We start from the raw sequence: 25,810 nt of genomic DNA on the forward strand, positions 1-25,810 counted from the left end.
CTTAGCGATGTACATTAGCTGATAGTCGCGGCCAGTAACACCGTTAGCGTACTCTGCGAGAGTTCACGAATAGCCCAAATGTCATGACGTGTGGCTCATTGTGGCACGCAAGGAGGATCTCATCACGCATGTCGGTAGGAACAAGTAGGAAGGCTTTGTCGCTCCCACGGGCGTTTTTTTGTAAACAATGCCGCTTCGTAGACATAAAGAGGACAGCTCGCGAGCAATGTGTTCAGAGACCTGAGAGTTCCGGCCGTTCAGGGAATCAATAGCTTAGCGTATTCTTTATCTTCCCGCTGTTTTGACATGAATTCTGAATTGCTAACTGCCCCGAGAAAGCCATCTTCATCCTCGGAGCCCCTGACAGCGTGTCCCACAGGTGCTCGAGAATGCGCATCGGCATCTTCGTGTTTGCGTCCTGACCTGTACACAATCGTCATGTCGAACTTCTGCAAACGCAAACTCCACCGATCGAGATGACCGGATGGATCTCTGAGATTGGCCAGCCAGTACAGCGAGTGGTCGTCAGTCACCACTTTGAAGGCAAGACCGTAGAGGTAAGGCCGAAATTTGGTTGGCGGCCACATGACTGCGAGGCATTCTTTTTCAGATGTAAAATAGTTGGTCTCGGCTCGAGAAAGAGTATGACTAGCGTAAGCTATCACATGCTCAACGCCACCGTGTCGTTCTACAAGGAGGGCGCGATATCTGACGTTGCTGGCATCTGTATGAATTTCCGTAGCAGCGTCCTCATCGAAATCGGCAAGAACAGGGGCTGTTTGCATTTTTTGTCGAAGCTCTGTGAACGCTCTATCTTGTTCTGTGCTCCAAATAAAGGGTACCTAATCTCGGGTGAGTCGCGTAAAAGGTGCAGCTATCTTCGAGTAGTTGGCGATAAATCGGCGATATTACGCGCACAAACCGAAAAAACGGCGTACTCCTCTTTTATCTGATGGCACTAGGAAGACGGTGACGGCAGCAGTTTTGTCTGGATCAGCTCGCGCTCCATCCGCACTAATGACATGTCCCAGAACTTTCAGCTCTTCGTAGCCTAAATGGAATTTGGGGGCTTCAGCGTCAGTTCAGCTGTGCGAATGGCTTCCAGAACCTTTCTCAGACGCTTCTTATGTTCTTCAAAGCTCTCGAAAAAGATGACCACATCATCGAGGCAGATAAGGCAGCTTTGTCACTTCTAGCCAGCGAGAACAGTGTCCAACATACTCTGGAAAGTGGCTGGAACAGAACAGAGGCCAAAAGAAAAAACTCGGAAGTCGTAAAGTCCGTCTGGAGTCACATACGCGGTTTTTTGTCAGTCTCGTTCATTCACTTTGATTTGCCAATAGCCACTCTGTAGATCGATTGACGAAAAACACTTCGCACGTCGTAACCTGTCGAGGAGTCTTCGACTCACGGAAGCGGGTACACGTCTTTTTTCGTGACTCTATTAAGCTTCCTGTAGCCAATACAGAATTGCAGCGTTCCGTCTTTTTTCTTCATTAGAACGACTGGCGATGACCAAGGGCTGCTGGATGGTTGAATAATCCTGTCAAAGAGCATCTGTTTCACTTGTGTCTGAATAGCCTCGCGTTCTTTCGCAGAAACACGATAAGGCTGCTGCCGGATGGGTTTGACGTCATCGTTGGTAGTTAGGCGACGCTTCGTGAGGTGTGTTTGACGGACTTTGGAAGAAGAGGTGAAACAAGATTGAAAATCCCTTGAAAAGTCATTAGGTGCAGCCTTTCTCTCGTCTGACAGCGTCTACATAATATCAATGTGGTCTAGCAATTCCTCATGCTCATGCCTTTTTTTTTGGACGTGGAGCACTGCGTGCCGTCGGCAACAGGGTCTCCATAGACTATGGTGGTTCCGCGGAAAAGATGCCGGTGCTCGTAATTGAAGTTTGTGACTAGTATCTGTGACTGTCCGTCACGAACACGCGCATCACTTCAGACAGCGCATACACCTTGGAGCAGCAGAAGTGATAGGTTGCTTTCAGCCACCACGTCACTCTCTCGGAGGTCTTCACAACTAACTCTGATGGGCACAGTCTCTCGAGGCGGCAGCGTTACACTGTCATCAGCAACACGTAGCGCAGGTCTACGGCAGTTATGAGCGTCTCGGTTTATTGCGCCTTGAGTCGACAAGGTCACAATGTGTTCACGGAAATTTATGATGACACCGTGTTCCAGAAGGAAGTCTATGCCGATAATCAACTGACGTGAACATTCGCGAAGAACGAGGCAGCTTAGTACAAACGTTGACGCACGAATTTTCACTCTTGCCGTACAGTGACCTAGCGGTGTTACAACGTGTCCTTCAGCTGTTCGAATTCACGTTTCATTCCAAGGCATAATCACTTTCCCGAGATCATTTGCTAGCCTCCCACTGATAATCGAATAGCCTGCTCCAATGTCTACCAAGGCATTGACCTGAAAACCGCCAATCAGCACAGGTATGTGGAGTGACACGCGGTCACTGTGTTCAGATGTGAATGTCGGCGTTTCTTCGGTACTGCGATCAATCTACGACAAAACGCCTTCGGCGTTGCGTGCAAGCGCCGATGGGAGGTCTTCCGCTCTTTTAGTCCCAGTGACCTTGCCCCGAAGGCCGCTGCCTTCAGTTTTCCCGTTGAGATCTAGGAGAGCGCTCCCGTACCGTCACCTCGAAACATGGCCCAGTAGCTGCGGGTCTCCTCAAAGATGGTGACCACGATTGCCATCGTGTAAAGGGTGCACACTGTTGCTCGAGATATTCTTCAATATTTCTTGGCCTTTGACCGATTCGGGGACGAGGGGAATTGACGGAAAATCCGCGCCGTCCAAGTTGCTGGCATGGGCATTCCGGTAAATTTAACCAGCCTTGCCGCAATGATAGCAGAGGGTTCAACACTGTCGAAATTTGGGCTTATTGGTGCATTGTGACGACAGAAAATAGCGCAAAGAAAACGGGGACACAAGACGAGGACACACGCCTGTGCCGTGTGTCCTCGTCTTGTGTCCCCGTTTTATTTGCGCTATTTTCTGTCGTCTCGATAGCAGAGGGGTCTTCTGTCCGGTGTATGCCAGAGATCAGACTTGTGCGTCGGTGCCCGGTGACCATCAATGTCCAAACCGGCGTGCGTTGAATGAATTGCGACTGGCGGCATCATTGTCTGGATGAGGACGTATGCCATCGTCTGGATAGGGACGTGCGACACTGACTGGATTAGGACGTGTGGCATTGTCTGGGTCGGGACTCCTTGACGTGAAAGAAGCGTGGCAGATCGCGAGGCTTCCGCGTACGTACGACGGCGATTGTGAATAACACAGGGGCCGTTTCTGGATCAACCGACATCGGTAGAAAACCAAGAGCGTGCAGCATCTGCTTGACGTTGTAACGGATAACCCTGGTGAGAGAACCGACATAAGTTTTCCTTGTTCCGTACATCTTTTCCATTTCTTCGTGGACGACAGAGCGGATGACCTTGCAAATTCATTCGGGGCACTTGCTCCAACGGGTGGCAAAAATTTTGGGAGTTGAAGCAGCATTCACTTCTTTGCAGTCAAATATGGCAGACTGTTGTTGCATCACTTGCTCTATTGTTGCCTTTTCAGTAAGAAACTCAGCAGGAACTTTTGCTTGTCACCCTTTTTATCAGGTGACTGATCTCCTGCACAGTTTATTGAACTTTTTCTAGCTCTGCTCCTCCAGTCCCATCCTTTTGAACAAGCAGTCCGAGAATGCGCAGCGTTGAAACCCGAGGAAATACGATGCCTCCCACCTTCACTTCAGGGTCCCGAGTCTGCAGTGGCTGTCGGCCTCTTGAGCACTTTCTTAGCATTAGGAGTTTAGATTTTTCTGGCCACACGTCAGTCCAAATGCTCTCAGATATCTTTCTGTTCGGTGGACCACTTCTTGCAGAGCTTCTCGCTGTTTGCCTGTGGGTCCCCCCATAGTGCAGATGGTGAGGTCGTCAGCAAATATTGCATGCTCAGTCTCTGCTGTTTGTCAGACTTTCTTTGATAATGAACTCTTCGCCAGATTGAAGAGGTTTCGAGAAATAACGGAACTTTTAGGCGTACCCTTCGGTGGCATTTCAAGCTTCTCAGAGCACAAGTCACCCATTCTCACCCATTCGTTTCTTTCGGAAAATATTTAACGTAGTTATAAACTTTTTCCCCGCATGTATAGGTGTTAAGGTGTTGCACTATGGCTTCGTGGGACATGCTGTCAAAAGCCTCTTTCACGTCTAGTGCATCTATGACTCTCTGGGTATGCGTGGCCAATCTGTCTAATACTTTTTTCTTGATCTGCTGTAGAAAGTCATGCGTGGACAGGTGAGCTACAAAGCCGAACATGATTTAGGAAAGTTTCCGTTGTCCTCGAGATAATCGACCATGCGATTGTGCACCTTGTGCTCATACAATTTTCCAGCACACGAGGTCAGGAATATGGGTCTTAGGCTCTGAATCCTAATAGGCTTGTTCGGCTTAACAATCATGATGACTTCCACATGTTTCCATTCTGTTGGTACTTTACCGCTGTCCCAACAATCATTGATAAACTTCAAGAGCACGTCTAGAAATGGTCCATCTACATTCCAGAGTGTCTTCTTATTTATTGTGTCGTTGGCTGGTGCCGTGATCAGCCTGAGCTTGCTGAGGGCCCTCTCTATCTACGCCACATTGAAGGGTCGATCAATTTCCATGTTGAGGTTACCACAGCACTCATAAAGGTGTGAATGAACAGTAATATTCCATTCCGTTCCAAGGAACCTCTCTTTCACTTCTTTGACGTCTTCCGCATTTTCTTGGTGGTTGTGTATGTGTCAGTGTACTTGCTGTTTTGCTGCAATTTTTGTCCTTTTCTTGGCTAGGAAGTTTTTTAGTACAGCCCATGTATGCTTGGTGCATGGATCTCTTGAAGCTTGTTAGAAGTGTGATGGCAGTTCTTTCTTTCCAGTTGTTGAGAATACTCTTGCGCGTCCTTGACCAAATTAGATATTCAAATCATCAGTTTACGCTTGCCATTGTGACGTTGCCAACATTTCGCAAGGCCCTTTTGCGCCTCCCGCAAGTGCAGTAAGGGAGGATCAACAAAGGGTGTCGCGCGACAATTAGATCACCCGTGTGTGCTTCTCCGCGCTCTCTATAATTCCTCGAGTCTACCTTTCTATGTCGTCTATTGCCACATCGGCAGCACTCTCGTCCTTACGAAAGCTTCCCAGTCCGTTTTTCTGGCTTTTACGATTTTACCTGCCGACTTTTGGCGTGGAATGATCGTTTCAACTATATATTGGTAGCTGCTCAAACTTTCTTTCATGCAAGTTCACTCATAATGTTTGAGGCCTTGTACAAACTTGAAGTCCCGACTGGTGTTTCGTGATACACTGTTGCCAATGCGCGTTGGTGTCTGATTGTCATTCAACAGATTGAGGGTGTGTTGTTGCGCCGACGTGCACGTATTCGCATTTTCCTTTTGGCACCGTGTAACCCAAGGCTTCAAGGGGAGCATTAAAATCATCAACCACTATTTGTCCGTTGCGATTGCTCAGCTTTTTTACTTCTCTCATCAGCTTGTCTAGATTCTTTATGAGGTCCTTTAGGGGGCTGTACACGTTTAGGACAAATAAACTTTGCTACTGTTTTTTTTTCTCAGGCGCAATTTCCACGAGGGTGTGTTCGATGCACTGATCAATGCAATGTGGCTGAGCGTCGATGGTCGTTTTCGTCAAGATCGCAGTCTCTTATTTGCCGTCGCTGATGTGAGTGACGTAGCCTCTCACCTTGACGTCGTCAGTTTCGGTTTTTTGTAGGGCTACAACATCGGTGTGTACTTGCAAGCATAATTGAGAAAGGTTACTTCTCTTACTCTGTATAGGATGACAGTTCTATTGCCAAACTTTGAGCTGTAAGTGCTGCTAGTTTTAAAATTTCTGGTCAGTTTTTTTCGTCATCTTTCTTACTTATGGTCTGCAGGAGCTTAGCTTATCTTACTGGGTATTTAGGCTTCTGGCAGGCATTCTCTCTTTTTTGCACAGTGTAAATGCGCTGAACTAAAGTTTCTCCCGAATGCGTCATTTTCGTGTTTAATGCCAGACTCTCATTCTCCATTTTACGCTCCAGTGTTTTGAACCCGCTTTGTAGCATCTGTGTCACCGTGTTGGGAACCGCCTGAGATACCTTGGACATCATGTCGTTCATCATGACTGCCATATTGCCATCGAAGTGGTGTTCAAGTGCACGAAGGTCGTTCTAAGTTGTCTCTGATTTGCCAGTGTTGCTGCTTTCGGGGTTGGAGGTGATGCTTGTTGTGGCGGCGATTGATCTGGTTGAGTTGTTTGCCTATTTTCAGTCAGCTCTCTTCGTAGCTGTTCTCTTTCATACATAAGATATGTGAGCTGTTTCTCTGTACTGGATTCCTTCTCTTGCGTCCTCTTCTTTTGCACTTCTAGGGCTGCTTCAAGTCTTCGTTTTCTTTTCGAAGAAGCGCTAACTTTTTCGTAAGTAGAAGGTGTCATGGTTTGGTTGATATATTCTCCAGCTACAATTGACTGTGCCCTGTGACAACAATAGCCCAGCTTAGCTTGCCCTGCAAGTTGTCGGGTTGTGCGTCCATTGGCATTGTCCTGGGGATGCTCAGATCTTTCACTTCGATTTCGATCTTGACTTGGATCTCCCCAAGCTGAATGACTGCACAATTGCCTCAGTAACAGACGTTGTGTGCCGGGAGATCAGTCAAGCGCTCTTACTTCTTGGGTCGAAGTTATGCAGACCTAATCCACCGACAGCTAGCTGACGTACCGACAACGCATCGGTACCACCAGCAACATCCGCCCACAGCGCTTTGGTACTACAGAGAAATTTTAACGCCGAGGCGGCCACCACTTCACAAAACCGATATCTGGCGAACCCTGATTAGAGGCCCCTGCGCTTTCGTTGTTGGGAAGCAGGCACATCGTTCGATATTGCCCTCATTGCGTCACAGGGTACCAAAGATTTCCTTCCACTATTCGTCGGCACCATTAGAGCGAAACGCCTGACAGCGACACGAGTGTCATGACCTCACGGGATGTACCACCTGGGTTTTGGTCACACTCACCTTCTTCAAGGCGTTATTCTCTATCCTCTGCGCGGAGCACTACTGCCTTGCCCAGAGGCAAACCTCCTAGTCCACGCTGGGGATACTAAAAGCAGCGACCTCAGGGATGAAGGTTTCGAATTGTTAAAGTGCTGGAAATCCCCCAATACTGCTGAGTGAAAAGACAATATTTTCAATGATTCGACGAAAGATGAGGTTGTTATTGCCGAAGTTGCAATTACGATTCACGGACTTGACGTGACGCCATTTGTCGATACTGGTGCGGACTTTTCAATAATGAGTTGAAACAATCATAATAATAAAATTTCAATTATAATAATGAAACAAAAACTTTTTCAAGTGGCATCACAAATGAAACCGCACGATTCTTCATAAAAAATGTCGTCCTGAGGCATGGTACTCCGATAATCATAATAATGGATCCAGGTACCGCTTTCACGGCCACGCTCCTGAAGACAGTGCTTGAGGCCAGTGGAACCGCCCATCAGAAAAGCACTTTTGATCACTCACAAACTAACGGCTTAACATAAGGCATCAACAAGACTATTGCAGACATGTTGAGTATGTACATAGACAGGGATCACAAGAACTGGGACGACATCCTACTGTACATCACGTTCGCCTATAATACAGTGCAGCAAGAAACTACACCAAGGACACCGCTTAGTCTCCTTCATGGCCGTCAAGTGACAATGGTACTTGATGCCACGACTGCAATCACACCGATTTAGACGCTGAATCTTTCACACCCAACAAACAGGAGAAGCGAGGCAGCTTGCTTGCGTCCGAACCACCCAGCAGCAAAATGACGACGCAGAACGTTGTATTCTGCGATAGCAACATGTCTTTTATTGGCCCGGCGAGAAATTGTGGGTACGAAGTCCTATCAGCTGAAGGTGACTGTGTGAAAAAGTGTTTAAAAGGTATTTTGGCCCCTACAGATTTGTACAACGCCTAAGTGGCGTTACAATTACGTGGTCGTTCCTAACAGCTCCTTGAGAACTCACCAGCGAAAAACCAGAAAAACCAGAAACCTGGCCTCTCATAATCAGGGAGGCCGAAACGGAATTGGCTGTCCAGTGTCCTGGCGTTGTCAGACCGCCTATAGCGGCTGCCAACTGGCTTCACGCAGGAGCCAAGGTGGAATGGGCAGCAAAAGCTTCTCGACAATGGCTGAGAGCAGTGCACAGCTGGAATGTCTGACGTCAGTAGGTGAGAGCCCCGAGCACCTCTAGTGTCCACGTCGAGGGTGCGAAACCACGACGCGTACTCTTCCCGGGAACGTACAGAAGCGTCACGCACGTACACGCGCACATAAGCAAGCACACAAACACTGCGCGAGCAAAAATGAAAAGCGTCCTTCGTCCCTCTCCCTACGCATCAGCACCAATTTTTACAACTTCCTTCACTGGTAGTTGAAATACAACATAAATCGTGATGAAAAATGACACTCAATAACTAAAAAACATAAAATACAAAAGAACACTTGATATTCGACAAATCAAACACAGCAACATAAAACACACTAAAAACCACTGGCAGCTAACTGGGCGGGGCCGACTTCTTTACAAAAAGAGGCCGTAAAAAAGCTTGTCTATACTGAAGCTACACAGTTAACTGAGAGCCTACGGTTGCAAAAATGTCAGCTGTCTGACTCAAACTTACAAAGGCGACCACTACTTCAGATTATACTTGTGCGGGGTGAATATGTGGTTCATCGTCCCGGGTGCACCCCGTTTCTTGCGCGAAGTGCCACAAGGCGCTGGCGTGAGCTAGTCAGACCATGACAAAGGATTTCAGGTTTGCGATGTGGGCACAGCTGAGTTTTTCCTAAAGGGGATCTTTCAGTAAGTACGCGCCACGGACGTTCACTGATAATGAGTTCATAAGACCGGGTGGCTTGCCAAACTTTGGTTCCACCATTTGTGAGACGTAGCAATCACGGCAACAGCGACAAATATCATGCTTCGCCCCGGGCAAGGTCACAACTTTGCTCAAACTTCATAGCCACTCGGGTTACCGGCCAAAAGTTCACTGTGAGAGGGTCGTAACGGTGCGGCTCTCAGACTTTTTGGGCATAGCCATCTTAAACGGATCCGTAGACTGTCGGTGGCTATATAGTACAGCAGGAGCCTGACTTGGTCGAGCAAAACAAATCAGTCGGACTAACGCTGGTTCCAGCCACCTTTTTGTGCTCGCTGCAGATCAATCAGCGTAACCGCACTCCGTCTTTTCCATGCAGTCGTTATCAGCACCGGCTGCAGAGCAAGCAGCGCATACAGCGCTTCTGCTTTCCGAGACTCAAAACAGATAACTTTGCTGAGCCTTCAGTAGCTCTTCGCTGATGAAAGCGATTCCCATTCTCCCAAAGTGGGAAGTCTGGTATCGCGCCCACTCCCGATCGTAAGAACCGCTGCGTGCGTCAGCGTCACGGGTTCCTTCTCGGTATTGTGGCCTTCGGAAAGCTCCCTTACTTGGCCGCTACGGGGCACACTGTTTCTCCCCCGACGCTTGCACGTGCGAAGGCACCGCTAGCAGCTTTCGTGCTAGGATCAAGGTCTTCGGCAGACAACAGGGGGCACGACATAGCATGTCAGCTATGACGTTGGTTGTGTGTTCACCACAACAGCGGGTGAGGACATGGACGGGCTCAGAAGAATGCCCATCGATAGAGGTAAAGGCAACGTGGCATCTGCCTAAAAAGCTAAGTGGACAAACATGCCACAAACGAGGCATGTTGCAACCAGTCCGAATCACTCAGGTGAACTGACTTGCTAAGAGCAGTCAAAAGCTTTCAGCTTTTGATGCCACGTTGGGCGCAGTGCACGTATCCCCAAGGAGTACGGCCACTAGCGTGGGTCGGTCTTAGCGAGACGCGGGGCACGTTTTAACCTTCAACGTGTCGAGAACATGGTACTGTTCAAGGTCGCAACATTTTATTGCCTGTGGCAACACCAAAAACGCAGCACAGAGCCTGTTGGAAAAGGGGCGGCGTTAAAGCAAATGGGCTCGTCCATGCCACGGGCGAGAAGCACTACACAGGGTGCCACGAGTACGTCTCTGTGGTCAAAATGATTCACAGGAACACCTGGACAACAGAGAACAGTCGCTCGAGCAAGGGCAAAACTCCGCTCATGTTGGCTTCGAAAGATACGGGTCGGCGTAGTATGACCACGCCTGAAGACACTGCACTGCTATTTGGCCTAACGTTCCAAAGGAACAATAAAAGGTGAGCGTTCGCCGTGCGTGCTAAGTGTCGTTGGTGAAGTCCGCCAAGCCCTTAACAATAGGAGCCGACGGACGGAAAAGAAATGCGTGCTCAACCTAGGTTTTCCTGGAGAGATCTGACACACTCCAGACGCGTGCACGCAAAACGTCCTGAGAGACTTTGTGCACGGTGCCGCAGTCGACATCCGCTGTCGGAAGAGAGGAGTTAATTTCACTCTCGCTCCCCCAGCGCGACAGATTACGGAGAAGGAAAGAGTAATGTCAGGACTTGAGATTGGAAGAAATAGGTGGCAAAACCCACACTTTGGTGGTGGGCTGGCCTCAATTCCTGCAAGATTTATTGCTGGATTTTTTCGCGAATACTCTCAGTGATGAAGTCCACTAGTGGTTGTGATGAAGGTTTGAGCTTGCAAATTTCCTCGTTTACGGTCGCTTGTACTGTTTTGCGCAGGTTATCGGAGCCGAGAGCATGAAGATATGGACTGCCTGGCACGTTCCTTTTCCAGTATCTTCTGTAACAATGTTGCTTCCGACAGAAAGTCCTGGAAGACCTTCGGGAGTCTCGCATCAGTTCAGCGGACTTCTTGACCCCTCGCATGAGGAAACGCCCTTTCTACTCTTCGGGCATATTGGGGTCAGAGTAGTTGACAGTAGAGTCATTCATAGATAGACAGTTGGTCTGGTTACTCAGGTGGCTGATCCGAATGTTGCGGGATCAAACCCTGGAGGTGCCAGCTGCATTATCGATGGAGGCGAAAATGCTGTAGGCCCGTTTGCTCAATTTTTGGACGTGCTAAAAAACACAGGTAGCCTAAATTTTTGGAGCCCTCAACTATGGCGTCTCTAATAATGATATTGTGATTTCGAGACGTTAAACTCGACGTGAAATAAATAGGTCGCTTAACTTATTCTGCGAAGATGGTCACAATTTCATTCAGCAGTTTTACTCTCGTGGCCAGCAGCGTCATGGCCCTTCACTTGGGGGTGATGGTCCTAAACGTGTCCAGGACCATGTGGCGATAGATATCATACGTTTTAAGGGCAGACTCCTGATTCTTGAGGTATTTCTTGGCAGCGTCTTTTAGATAGAAGTAGACGCGACGTAGCTTTTCTTCGGTGTACAAATGATTAAGGGAGGTCACTCGGCCGTTGGTCTCCAGTCAGGTCTCGTGATCTTCACTAAGAGATTTATGGAAGCTCAATGACCGAGATCCACGGAAGCTTGGCAAAGAGGCTGTGATAGTTGCCAGAGTAGGGGTTGTGGCCTTGGGCATGCGAGTCTCATGGCAAGTAGCACTCGTTGGCACTCATACTGATGCGCTAGTAGCGGCGAACAAGGCGTCAGCTATCGATCAACATGCAAGCGGTGAAGCGCACCGTCGAATATTTCAGCGCTATCGCAAGCGGCCATGCAGGTTGCAGAATTATATGTAATGTAGACGTTATGTGTTTATTGTTAACCAAATCATATTCTCGAGCCCCCAAGCTTCTCATATTCATATCGTATTCTAGAACCCCCAAACACAGTAGGCGCTATTTGCGCTCAGAAATATTCACATTCAATGAGGAGATAGCAAAACGTGAATTAGGAATGTGGCGAAGTTGTTGCATCGCTCACTGGATCATTTCTTAATTGACTGAGTGACAGTGGAAATGCACGTCAAAAAATCATTTCTTGATGGCTTGTGGTATTTTGACATTGGCTATATCTCACTAACTGTAACGAGTGACACTATTGATGATGTCATTTCTCTTGGCGACATATGTCTTTCGGCACGCCAACAGATTACCATTATTTCTCCTGGCCAGTGTGGTATATTTGTGTTTTCAACAATAGTGGTCATTTTTCTTTGACAAGAACTGAACAAAGTATCATGAGCAATCACCGGAAATTGATTGATTGATTGATTTGTAGGGTTTAACGTCCCAAAACCACCAAATGATTATGATTATTATGACACGCACCGAAAATTGAGGTGCGTGTTGAATCATGAGGCGCGTAGCACTACAGCAATAATACACCTATTAGGAACGATCCCGCATGGGCACAGTGAAGTCACGGCAGTAAAGAAACACAAAAACAAACGGCGTCATAGTTATTGACCAAAGCTACTGAAGGTGACAAGCATTATCCTTTTCTCTCTCTTTTGAAGATTTGATTTCTCCTTCATCCACTGAAATGTTCTGTACCTCAAGTTGTGCTGCACTGACTTCACGATTAGACCACATTTCTTTTTCATTGTTCGGAAGTTTACTCGCAGCGTCTTTTCAAGCAATAATTACGAGGTGCATGCCTTAATATTATGAAACCACAGTGTTGTGGAGAACAAAATAAAGTAATAACATTCTCGGTTAGCTAATGGTAATTGGGAAACCAAAATAATTATTAAAATCAATCTGGAGATGTGTTGTCAAACAAATTTTTTAGAGACATGGTGACTGATAATCAGCTGATCTGGATTTGAGGCACAAATCTATGTTTTCTTTCTTGCAGAGTGACTAAAATAGGTTCACTCTGTCAGTATCCTATTCGTTTTTCAGAGACTGCCAATAAAGTTCTTCATCATAACTATTGAGCTTTCACAATGGTCGTACTGTTTCAGTAAAACTACTAAGTGCGATGGAATGAATGTGCTTAGGCGCATGAACAGTCACCTATTGACATGGGTCTTGCTCTGGCGAGAAACATTCCGGTGAAGATATTGTAAACATTGTATGCGGTTCATTGAACGTGTGCAGTTTCTTATAATTTCTTTGAAAAATTCAGGACGTCTCCAGCTGTTCTGACAATGGTGCTAATGCGTTGTGGCCATCCACCATCCTCGGAGAAGATAACGCCAAAATCTTCGTCCTTTCTGCTTTTTTATATTTTTCTTTTTTTGTGTTTGTTGACTGGTGAACCAATCCACCCTTTTAGAATTGTTGTTGAGAGGGCACTCGTTAGTCTTAATAGCACTGGATTATTTTTACGCCAATAGTATGCGTGACCAAGGTGTTCGTGCAGCTGGACGGCATACGCTCGGTGAATCAATACAGTATAAAAAAGAAAGGCATCCGTGGGTATTGTAATAAGACACTTGATTTTATCTTGAAGGAGCACAGACTTCAAATTTCAAAATATATCGAATCCCGGCTGCGGCGGCTGCATTTCCGATGGAGGCGGAAATGTTGTAGGCCCGTGTGCTCAGATTTGGGTGCACGTTAAAGAACCCCAGGTGGTCCGGAGCCCTCCACTACGGCGTCTCTCATTATCATATCGTGGTTTTGGGACGTTAAACCCCACAAATCAATCAATCAATCAAATTTCAAAATATAGATCTGCTCATCATTTGGTCGCTTGGTATGCATAGGTCTTCTTGACCAAATTTGAACGACATCCGTTGCGAGGAAGTTATTTTATTTCGATGTAAACAAGCGTAGAAAAGCTAAGGAGAAAAAAACGAAAAAATAGACTGCCCTGCGACGTCGACACTAGTGCTACGTGTTCGGTGTGATACATTCCAGAAATACCATCCTGAGAGACGACGCTCTAGTAGCGGTGACGTGTACGATCCCAGTGTTCTTATCGTGGCGCCGACTTGCGCCAAAGTGCAGAAACGCACTTGCTCATCCACGGCCGGGCTAGCGCGTGCATGTGCCGTCTAGCCGAGCCGTGGCTCGCCGCGTCTGATCTTCATCGCACCGGTTTGAACGATTTCGTGAAATTATTAAGATAAAAACCACCTTTAAAATAATGGCGAAAGAAAAAGTAACATTACACGTGTGCTTGTCGGTCAGCATGTCGGGGAATCGTTGTAAGTTGCAGGTGAGTTGCAGTCGTCTGGTTAGAAGCACAAAAAACGCGCAATGAGGGTGTCTTTTCATATCACGTATGTGTTACACATCAACACAAGCTCAAGTTATCAAAAGCGGAAGAGCGTGTAGTCAGATATCATCGCTGACAAGTAACATGCAGGTATTGTTGAGTTTTGGTTCATCTGTAGACTTTGCGTTCACGTAAAAGTGGTAATACTGTGTGAATCGCGAAAAGCTGAATAGGTGAGGTCATCTGGAGGCGCAAAAAAAACCTCACAAGAAGGAAACGTATTCTATTTCAGCCGGCTGTTTCTATTCGTATTATATTTCGTTTCTATTCGTATTCTATTAACGTAATATACTTCAGCCGGATTGCCGGCTGTTTTGAATAGTGCTAAATACCAGTGATATAAATAAAAAAAGTGAAAGTTAATCCCTCAAATGCGTTTTAGGTCGCCAATCACTGCTACGGGGTCTATAGCAACTGCTTGACGCAAAAATCTTGGCATGAGTAAATTGGATGTCAGTGCTCCTTTAAGCGGCGTCCGCAGACAGTGTTGTGCGATGACACTTAGTGTGTTACAATGTTACGTGAAAACATAGTCACATCACAAAGACGCCAAAATATTAGCGATCTCCAACTTCGAAACGACGTTATGGGGCAATCAGTTGTAACCGCATGATATTATACAGCATTCGCATTGACGCCGACGTTGATGATCAGTGGACAAGCTTTCGGAAGCATCTGTGGTCCTCGACTTAATATTTCACGGGGTTGTGGCCTGACTAAAGGTAGGGAAGAAGGCGAAAAGGTAAATAAACACATTGTTTATGTATACGCAGGTGCACAGGGGGTTTACGCTATGTTGAAGGCCTATAATGTTGACGCACTTGACGAAGCAATCGCCAAAAAGTGCAAGCACTCAAAAAGGACGCAGGACAAGCGCTTACTAGCACCTGAAAATTTTCATTTCAAAACGAACAATTATATATGCATAACACGCATGTACGACATCTCAAACCACCCCAGTTATCATCAACAACGTAATATACCGGAAAAACCACTTCTATAATTGATAGCACGCACCCGAAAAAAAAAACACTTGAAGCCACCAAAAGCTAAGAGAAAACGTAAAGACCAAATGCACTGTGTCATGTTACGTCCGAAAAAGCTAATTCCACATCTCTCACTATGACAGAGCTTGACTGACGTACTTGTCACTTCATTTCTTAATTCGATACAGTTTCAATCTTTTTCTCTTTGTCCGGCTTTTGTGCTTGTACGCTATTCTTGTGTCTGAAAACTTCGGTAGGCAAGTGCACTCCTTGTATTGCACCGCTAAGTGCGAGTACGGGGCCTTCTTTTATGAACTCTCACGTTCACGAAGACGCACATAGTACAGGCCCACATTGTACAAAGGTTTGCCAACTTCGCGACCTGTGGTCTGTACACTTTTGCTCACGCCTGTTCATGATTTTAATTTCGCCACGCACAATTCTTATTTCAATTTTCGTGTGTGTTGTGTACAAATAAAAAGACTGTTATCAATGCTCAGCGTGAACCGCACCAAATGAATAAAAATCATTATGATATGTTAGAACCTGATGATGCGAACACAACAGTTTCACCAAGAAGTTGCATTGCCACTAACAAGAACACTGGAATATTCGGCGGCGCAAGTACGTAAGATTGCCAACGCGCGTCTCCATTTGACAGTTGATCCAAAGTCGACTTTTTTGGCCGCTATTAGTTGCAGTGTATATTCGTTTACTCTCACCATATTTGGTCGAATAAGCAGTTTCATCTTGAACATACCAACTCTTGCATTTATCAACGTCGCGACCACGTGACACCTGGGAAGTTGCCTTGCGTTCATGTTCCAGAAGCTCCTATCAAGCCGCGAACCCAGCCCCTGCTATGAAGAAGACGTCATAACGACCAATGAGCCAGCCCCATGTACCGCAAAATCTTCCACCAGAGTACGGGCTTTTTTTGAGAAGACCAGGAAATCAATAGCCTTGATTATGACGGCGGCAACAATAATTGCCGCTGTGCCACCGGCAGTGATATTTGTGCTACAGCAACCCAAGGACCCTCGAGCATTTCATAGATCATCATATTAACATCTGGAGAGCTGTGCCAAAGCCCAGGACCACGTAGATCTTTTCAATAACTGTAACAGTGAAGACAAAGTTACGGCAAATGTACTTCGCATTGCAAGACGGTGCTCGCACCTGGTTCAGGATGTAAGAGTGGGCTTTTGCAACGTGGGAAATTTTCAGCACCAAGTTCTTCGACACATTTACGAGTATTGTCCGCACAGAGAATGTCGAAGCGTTGCTCCAATCTTGTGACCACCAAGCCGAAATGAAAACGTGGTGCAACAAATCGACAAGATAAACCAAGCATTCCGTCACGCTGACCCGGATATCACCAAGGAAAAGAAAGTTCGCTTTATTATGTGACGAGTCAAGCAAGAGCTCTTCGAGAACCTGATAAGAGACACACCCAAATCCATCCAAGAATTTGCCTCCGAAGCAACAATTATTGAGCCCACACTAAATGTGCGAATCGCGCTACACAATCAGCAATCAATTGCCGACAGCCCAGCTGTCCATGCTTTTGACTCCAACAAATTCCGCGAAACTATACTAGAGATTACGCGGCAGGAACTGTGAAAGCCTATTGAAGAATGTTTCTTTCTCCATGCCCTCACCACAGCCTCAAGTAGACTTGATTGCTCACAATGTCCGAGCAGAATTACGACAGCCGATGGGCATCTCACAGGCTCCGCAGCCGCGAGCGCAAGATGTGAGCAACGCGCTGCTGTCCGCCGTCCCGTCCTTCCTACACAACTTAAAGACAGCGCATCACCGGAGCTCCGACACCAGACACCCCCTCCCTCGTTATCACCGATGGTCTACCGCTTTTTTGGTGGCTAGGCCTAACCTACGAAAAATGCCGACGTTTGAAATGCTCTAATCACTACCCACTATACTCTGCTTCATGAGGTCCGCGCAGCAGGGCCAAGGCTACGCAATATTTTAACACAGAAGCGGCATTGGGTGCGGTAAATATGGCTTCACGGCCGGAAGTAATGATCACCCACCTCGAATCTCTCTAGCAGCCACCGTGGGCTTTGAAGCTTGAATACTCCGAACTGATGCTTCCTTTCGCTTTATTTTCATGCCATTAATCTTCGATAACACAGTAGTCGGATAGACTTAGCCTCATTTGTGCAAGCCACTTTCAAGTGAATGATGTTATATGCTCAGCAAGTTGCGATAGACGCTTCGCCAATCTCGAAAGGTATGATTAGCTCCTTTGTAGGTTTGTCTGACTCTCCTTTTCTGGCGCCACTTGTACAGGTGCCAGCTTGAGGACACGTTGTTTACTTTAACGCTAAGTTCTTTCGATTACCGGGTTCTTCCTCAAGGATGCGTTCTGTATGACTTCAGCCTCGGTTGACTGCAAAGTCTTGCACAATTTCTGTTAAAGGAAGGACATTCTGACGCTGCGCGAGCTCACCGCTTGCAGCACTCACAACCTAAACACGACAAGGCACGCATTGATACATTTAGATGTGCTCACACTCTTGATTGGTAGAGAAGCACTGAAGCTTCCTCAGTGCTGCGCAGAACCACTGAAACTGAGATGAGCTTCCGCTGTGGTGAGACAAGCACACCTACCACCACTGCAAGATTGACAGATGGTACCGTGTGATTGCACTGTCGACGAGTTAGGTCGACAGACAGGTGAAAGACTACGCGGCTTCGCCGACAACCTGGCTTGAGTGCAGCATTCCCTGCGAGCATCTTCTCGTTCAGATCACCCAGCCACTACAGGTCAATGCATCGTAGACTAACCCTTCTTGTACCCCATATCCCATCCCCTATCCAGAAAACAAACGACTTCAATCAATATAGGTGCGGTCGCTGTGCAACAAACCGGCAAAGTTCCTCCAGCAACGCCGAAGGTGACGTCATGCCGACATCTGAAGTGCAGACAGGAAGCAGGATGTAGTCTTGGGGTGAAATCTTCGTGGCCAGAAGACCTGATGGCTCCTCGTGTCAACAAAGCAACAAACTGACGCACTCGTGAGCCGATGCCACGACCCAACAGCAATGCAATACGACGAACAAGTGACCTTGATGTTCTTATTGACGGCCACAGCCTGACAGCTCTCGCCTACGCCAGAGCAGACTATTATCTGAACAATGAATCAATGACCACGAAGTACGAAGTGGAAGTAAAGCATGCCTGAGAAGACTCCGGAATCCGGACAGCTGTTAGCCACCTAGTAGCGCAAGAGATAATATACACAGTGACAGTCTGCGAGACCAACCGGAATAACCCCACAAGCTTTGTAGTATTTCTTTCTTTCTTTCTTTATTTTACCTTCAGGGATTTACAACATTGTAGAGGGGAGGGGCAAAAAGCAAAACATACACGTAATAGGTCAGCCAACGCACAAAAACCACAAAAGATTCAATAATAAGAAAACGAGCAAAAGCGAAACGGGCAAAAGCGAAACGGGCAGAAAGCAAAACATACACGTAATAAGCCAGGCAATGCAAAAAAGATGCAATAGATTCAATAATAAGAAAACGAGAAGAAAAAAGAGAACACGGTGTGAAATACAAGTTACAAAATACGATGAGGAATTATCACGTGCGCAACATGAAATTCAATTTACACGGAAGATGTCAAGGCCTGGCGGAACGCGTCAGGTTCAGTAATACTGGCGGTTGCTGCTGACAGAAGATTCCAGTCGCAACATGTGTTAGGAAGGAAAGATTGGGCAAAGGTGACGGTGTTACTTCGAGAAATATGCTCTTTGTTGGGGTGATCTATGCGGGATGATACGAAAGATGCAGGCTGTAATAGGCGCGATTTGAGAACGTGATTGTGATAGTATATCTTTTAGAACGTGCAAAGGCGAGCGATTTTTCTACGCATGACAAGCGGAGGGTGATTCAGCCTGACCTTCATGGCAGTTACACTAGATGTTCGATTATAGCTGCAAAGAATGAAACGTGACAACCGGTTTTGGATTGCCTCTAATTTGTTAACGAAAGTTATGTGGCCGGGATCCCATACACATGCGGCGTACTCCAGTAGAGGACAGATGTAGGTGATGTACAGCTGTTTCGTTAAAAAAGTCGGCGCAACAGGAAAGTTTCGTTTTAAGTAACCGAGCATGCGATTAGACTTGAATGTGACGTGATTAATGTGGTCGGACCATGAAAGTGAGTCAGTAATGTGAACACCAAGATACTTATAAGACCGGACTAATTCAAGAGGGGTTGCGTTCAGGCTGTAAAAATAGTTATCGATAGATGCGTGGTTACGTGAAACTCTCATTGCTTTACATTTAGAAATAATAAGTTCCATTTTTCAAAGGTTACACCAATGTAAAATGTTGTTTAGGTCTGCTTGTAAGGTTTCGTTGCCGTTATGATCAGTAACTGTAAGGTAAAGGACACAATCGTCAGCGAAGAGGCAAATAGGGGAGGATATGTTATTAGGCAAGTCAATATTATAAATTAAAAATAGTAGTGGGCCTAAAACAGAACCTTGAGATATGCCTGAACGCACGAGCACTTCAGAGGAATTAATATCGTTAGTGCAAACAAACTGTGTGCGGTTAGAAATAAATTCTTTTATCCAGTCAAGTAATAAAGGGTCTATGCGCAAGCAATGTAATTTTAGTAGGAGCAGTTCTTGGTTAACCTTGTCAAAAGCTTTGGTGAAATCTAGGAAAATACAATTAATAGTCACACCTGAGTCAAAGTGCAGCGTGGAGATCATTGATAAATAGTATTTGTTGTGTTTCGCAAAAAAAACAAATTGCGGAAACCATGCTGAGAGTTATGAAAGAGGTTATTTGATTCCAAATGTTTAACGAGGTTTGAGTAAATTATGTGCTCCATTAGTTTGCAAGGGACTGATGTGAGAGAAATAGGACGATAACTACGGGGTTCATGTCTTTCACCAGACTTATGGAGTGGGATCACCTTAGCGGTTTTTCAGCCTTTAGGTAGACAGTTATCTTGGAGCGATTTAGTAAAGAGGCAGCTTTAGATAATGGTACTGTATTCCGTAGTATTCTGAAGAAATTTAGAGTTAATTGAGTCAACTCCACATGACGATGATCACTTTAGCTTATCAATAAGTGTCGCAATCTCGGTTGTATTAAAGGTAATGGGATCCAAAGGTAGAACGTCAAGATTCTGCATGCATGGACGATTGTTAATGATGGAGTCGGAGAAAAAAGAAGCGAACGTTTCATTCAGTAATGAAGCACAGTGATCTTTTGAGACTGGATTACCGAGTTCATCAACAAGGCAAATCGTTGAGTCCTCTTTCGGCTTAAATGTGTTCCAAAACTTTTTTGAATTAGCTTGTAACAATGCTGGTAGTGTGAAGTTAAAGAAATGGTGCTTGGCACTATTGAGAGCGTCACTGTAGTACTTAGCTGCCGTTTTATAGACAGACCAGCGTTCGGCGCTTTGTAATCGTTTCGCGGCACGAAACAGCCACGATTTTTTATTCGGCAACCTTTTAAGGTGTCTAGATTGCCAAGTTGCGTTAGAATTGCTGTATATAGTTCTTAGAGGGACATGTTGGGCTGTTAGTTCTGCAACCTTTACTTTGAATGACTGCCATAGTATTTCAACGGGTTTGTAAGAATAATTTAAAAGAAATTCATCGAGAAAAGAGCAGAGACTGGAGTTTATAGCTTCAAAGTCTGCTTTGCTATAGTCTCTTATCTGTTTCAACTGTCTACGTGAGTTTGGTGCAGGAAAGGTATTGGTAAAGTGAAGTACGTCATGATCGCTAAAGGCAGGGGTGTGTGCTACAGAGGAAGCGATATCAGCAACTGGTGTTAGTATCAGGTAAAGTAGTGACGCTGGGGTGGGCGTTACACGCGTTCGCCTAGTTACCAACTGAGAAAGATGTCGAGGCATGCATAAATAAATGCGAAAGCTTCCGCGGATGATGAAATGGAGAACAGGTAAGGTTCTGGCCACTGAATACGTGGAAAATTGAAATCACCAGCAAGAAAGACGGGCACAGCAGGAAACTTGACAGTGATTTCATTCACCGAGTCATGAAACGCCCCAGAAAAACCACTGGCACAACTTGGAGGACGATAACAGGCACGAAAACTTATTTTATTGAAATTGATTGTTACACAGCCCCAAATCATTTCCAAGCTACTCGCAGTTGAAATTAGGAAACTCTCGAATGTTTCATTTACAGCAATCAAAACACCACCACCAATCCTCTCGTCACGGTCACGTCGGTACACACCAAACTTTTTGTTGCAATGAAACAGCTCGTTGTTCTTATTTCGTTTGACAACGAAGTTTCACTTAATATAACGACATCTGCATCCGAATTGTTGATTAGAGCACTGAGGCTTTCTTTTTATTACTGAGGCTGCGAATATTGGTATACAGAACAGGTATAGGAAAGAAGACGCCACCACCCCTCGCGGCATCCTATATTTTTGTGGCTTGCGCTCTACTAGAGCGCGTTAACCTAGGCGAGAGAGGTGCATTCTGACAAGAGCGGGAAGTTGACGCAGGCTTACACATATTGTCTGAAGGTTCTTCGCGAGCACGCTCATACACACTGTCTTTGCCTGGATTGTAAATATAGCACTTACCACCTGCGACAAGTTTGTTGTGGGCTAACTTAGTGGTTATGTTAAGTGTTTTGCTGAACTCACTTAGTTTTTTCCGGGCAGTGCGCGTAGCGAGTGAATAGTCTTGCTTTACACTTAGTTCAGTTCCAGAAAGCAGAGAACGCTTTGAGAAAACTAAATCTTTCTTTTGTCTGCAGCAAACTTAGCAATAATGGGTCTGTTACTTCCTGCTTTGTATCGTCCCAACCTATGGGCACGTACAATACTATCTGACGAAAGCTGCAGCTGTAGTCTATCCGATGCAAGCGCGATATTTTTTGCTGATGATCGCTCCCAGTTTTCCAGAAGATCATCTTCAATGCCGCAGAACAGCAGGTTGTCCCGCCTAGAACGATCTTCAGCATCTTCAAGTCTAGCACGCAATGTGGTTAGTTCTTTTTGCATTGTAGTTACACATTCACGTGTGCGGCAGACGTCTCCCTGAAATCCCTCGAAACAAGCTCTTTGTTGTTCCACTGACTGCAAGCGCTCATTAATGCCCGATACAGTGGACACAAAAGAAGTGTGGACAGCTTTAGGTCGTCTATTGCTTGCGCAATGTTGCTTTAGTTTGCCTCAATTCGAATGCATTGAGCATTTGTTTCTTTCACCAATTTTAGTGTTTCATCAGTAGGATCGGGATTTTGCTCAACGTCTCCGCACAACGCCAAAAACAAGGCACAGAAAGGTTCAAGCAGGACGCTGGGGCATGAAGCACAACAAAGAATCGGTTGTCTGATCGAAAAGGCTTAAGAGGTGGTAATGAACTGCAACTAACCTGCGCAATAATGAACGAGAATTGTGGGTGCCATCCATGCCCACTGGCAATAAGATCCGTTAGATGGGCTTTTAAAGGGTCCGGTAGGCGTGTAGTCGATGTTGCAGTGGCTGTGACACTTCGGGGAAAGGCTAACTGTGGGAAATTGTACATGGCATCGCTGCCGGTCCGCAGCAAGGATGGTTGTGCGTCACGAATACACCAGCCAGGGGCGTTGCATGAAGATCCCTTGCCGAAACCACCATCAGTCGAGTCCATGGACGCGGCGCCGTCCGTGCAGTCAGTGAATCCAACGAAACCAAGAAGCTGCGCAATGATGAACAAGAATTGTGAGTGCCACATTTTGGTTGTGCATCCATGCCCACTGGCGATAAGATCTGTTAGATGGGCTTTTAAAGGGTCCGGTAGGCGTGTAGTCGATGTTGCTGTGGCTGTGACATTCCGGGGAAAGGCGAACTGTGGGAAATTGTACATGGCATCGCTGTCGCTCCTCAGCAAAAGTGGTTGTGCGCCATGAATACACCAGCCAGGGGCGTTGCATGAAGATCCCTTGCCGAAACCACCATCAGTCGAGCCCGTAGACGCGGCGCCGTCCGTGTAGTCGGCAAATCCAACGAAACCAAGAAGCTGCGCAATGATGAACAAGAATTGTGAGTGCCACATTTTGGTTGTGCGTCCATGCCCACTCAGTGGACACCAAACAAGTATTACAGTAGAGCTCGAGAGATGTAATGCTTCGCATGGACTTCTTAGGCATTCTTGGTGCGCTCATTCATCTTAGACCGAAGTCGCTAAGTCTATTCATTGAAAACGCTATACGCAAGCGCGGCCAGAAAAGCTGGCCTTCAATGCGCTGGAAGACCAAATCAACGTTCGCCCACTCTGCAGTGACAGTGTTTCGCATGCCTACCTATGTTTGATTTCGTAATTCATTCTTGCTAGTCCAAATTCTTCTATAGGACCGTTTTTTTGTAGTTGCGCTAGCATAGATTTGCTGCCCGCCCTTTATTTGGGTAATTTGGCCCCTTTTTATTCATCTAACTCATAAAGGTGTATTTTTAAGATATACCAAACCTTTTCGTCAAATTGTTTTGGGTGACAAGTGAACATCGTAAAAATAAAGCATCGGCATGCTGCTTTGATATTAAACATCACGATAACATTCAAGACGCACTTACTGATCTACCACAATAGCGCTTCTGATTTATAAAGACGTTGTTGATTGATTGATTGATATGTGGGGTTTAACGTCCCAAAACCACTCTATGATTATGAGAGACGCCGTAGTGGAGGGCTCCGGAAATTTAGACCACCTGGGGTTCTTTAACGTGCACCCAAATCTGAGCACACGGGCCTACAACATTTCCGCCTCCATCGGAAATGCAGCCGCCGCAGCTGGGATTCGAACCCGCGCCCTGCGGGTCAGCAGCCGAGTACCTTAGCCACTAGACCACCGCGGCGGGGCTTATAAAGACGTTGTCTCCACTGTTGTTGAGAAAATGTTTTAATTCTGATCTCATGCGTCAATGTAATGCACGTCTACGTTCTAAGGAAGATTATGTCACAATATTTTTATAAATTGCTTCTTCAGGTGCCTATTCACATCTAACATAGTTACCCTATTTCATTCTCGTGCATGTATTTGTACTTTGAAATAGTTACATAATCGTGAAATTAACAAAACTTGAGTGCGTTTATAAAAAAAACAGTGTTTTGCTGCTCAGTGAATTTTCGGCAATAATGTTGCACTGGCTAGAATAAAAAATATGAAGACTTACCGATAATTGCGATGAATACTGTATGCCACAAAATACAGAGCATACTGTGAATATTTATGCTCTTCTGGGAAAACAATTTAGGATATGAATTCAAAACCTTTGATGCAGTGTGCAGCATCAGACAGACCCTAAAAAAAGATATTTAGTGTGCAGCGAAGTGCTATTTCACAATCTCTAAAACACGACTCTTGCAGCATTATATCACCAGGTAAGAATAAACGGGAAAAAAGAAAATCCAGGCGGACCTGCCACATTAAGATACCAAACTCTATGACGTCATAAACTTTGAAGACGTGTACGGATTTCTAGTTGAAATAAAATTGATAAAGTTTAAGTACATTGTTATCTGTGAGTGCCATGGACTTAGCATGTGTTGTTTAAAAAATTTTATCTAGCCCATTTTGCGAGAATACGAGAAATACATTGTAAAAATTTTGAGGTTACGTGTGGAGATTTCAGCAGGAAATAAAAAAACTTCTAGCACATTTTTTTTCGCTATAAAGGACCGCACAATAGCGAGCCTTATTCCTTTACATTTCTCTGCGTGTAGTTCATCAATCCAAACAAAGTCATTTTTCCTCTTTACCGTCGCTTTGAGGCAGATGAGCGTTGCTCGTGTAACAGCGGTGAATTCTGCGCAAGGATCCCAAGTAAATACTCGAAACGTGACGTTTGGAAGTAAATATACTGTGCTACTGTTAAGTTCAGCGAACTACAAGTTCACAAAAAAATTGCACGTAATGAAACTATTTCGTCTTCTTAAAACGAGCAATAACAAAAAAAATATGTAACTGCTTTCACGAAAGGCATATGGTGACCTTAATTTGATGACCGCTTGTCCGGGAAAAAACTCGCCGATGAAAGACGGCTGCTATCAGTGAACGAAACTCAAGGACAAGTGAAAGAAGACGTCATTTGGCTTATATACGAAGTGCATAATAGCTTTATAGCCTAGTATTAGGTATGCTTTAGCTTTAGCGGCCACTGTCCGAAATACTGGAGTTGAGATCATGTTGCATTGTGAACACCTCCCTGTATCCTGTATCTAGTTTTTCCGAGTCCAAAGGAAAAAAACAATCAGGTATCAGCAACACCAACCAAAGTCTGCCTCACTTAGAGGGCGAGGGCAGTAAAATTGACCGGAATAGCAACAAATGTACAACAAGGCTGCGGTCTTTTATTCAATGGGTACAAATGAGAGAGTCGCTTTTGAAACGTTAATATTTCCATGTACACTTTCAGAATCATAACAGCTGGAACAAAAGCACACCTCATTGACGGTAACAATCCTGGTAAGCAATTTGACAAGGTTTCTTCCGCTTTTGGGCAAATAAAACTCTCTATTCATGCATTCCGTGGTTGTTCTGAACAAGACTATAGGTACTAGCAATTGTGGCGCAAAAAATTGTTATTTCACCATAGCGCTAAGAATCCACCTCTAGGGGGCCGTATAGACC

At 45.7% G+C, this 25,810-nt stretch overlaps 1 protein-coding gene across 3 annotated transcripts in view; it reads right to left on the bottom strand.

Moving 5' to 3' along the window:
* The window catches only part of LOC142767596 (uncharacterized), a 174,724-nt gene that overhangs the window by 120,785 nt on the left and 28,129 nt on the right, over positions 1-25,810 (bottom strand). For all 3 annotated transcript variants that reach the window (XM_075869591.1, XM_075869590.1, XM_075869592.1), the window contains exon 2: positions 24,354-24,481. In XM_075869591.1, coding sequence (XP_075725706.1) covers positions 24,354-24,471 — 118 coding nt within the window. In that variant the 5' untranslated portion in view covers positions 24,472-24,481. The remainder of the gene's footprint in view (positions 1-24,353; positions 24,482-25,810) is intronic.

This window comes from Rhipicephalus microplus, chromosome 7, assembly GCF_043290135.1.
Source record: "Rhipicephalus microplus isolate Deutch F79 chromosome 7, USDA_Rmic, whole genome shotgun sequence".
In the NCBI taxonomy this organism is placed as follows: domain Eukaryota; kingdom Metazoa; phylum Arthropoda; class Arachnida; order Ixodida; family Ixodidae; genus Rhipicephalus; species Rhipicephalus microplus.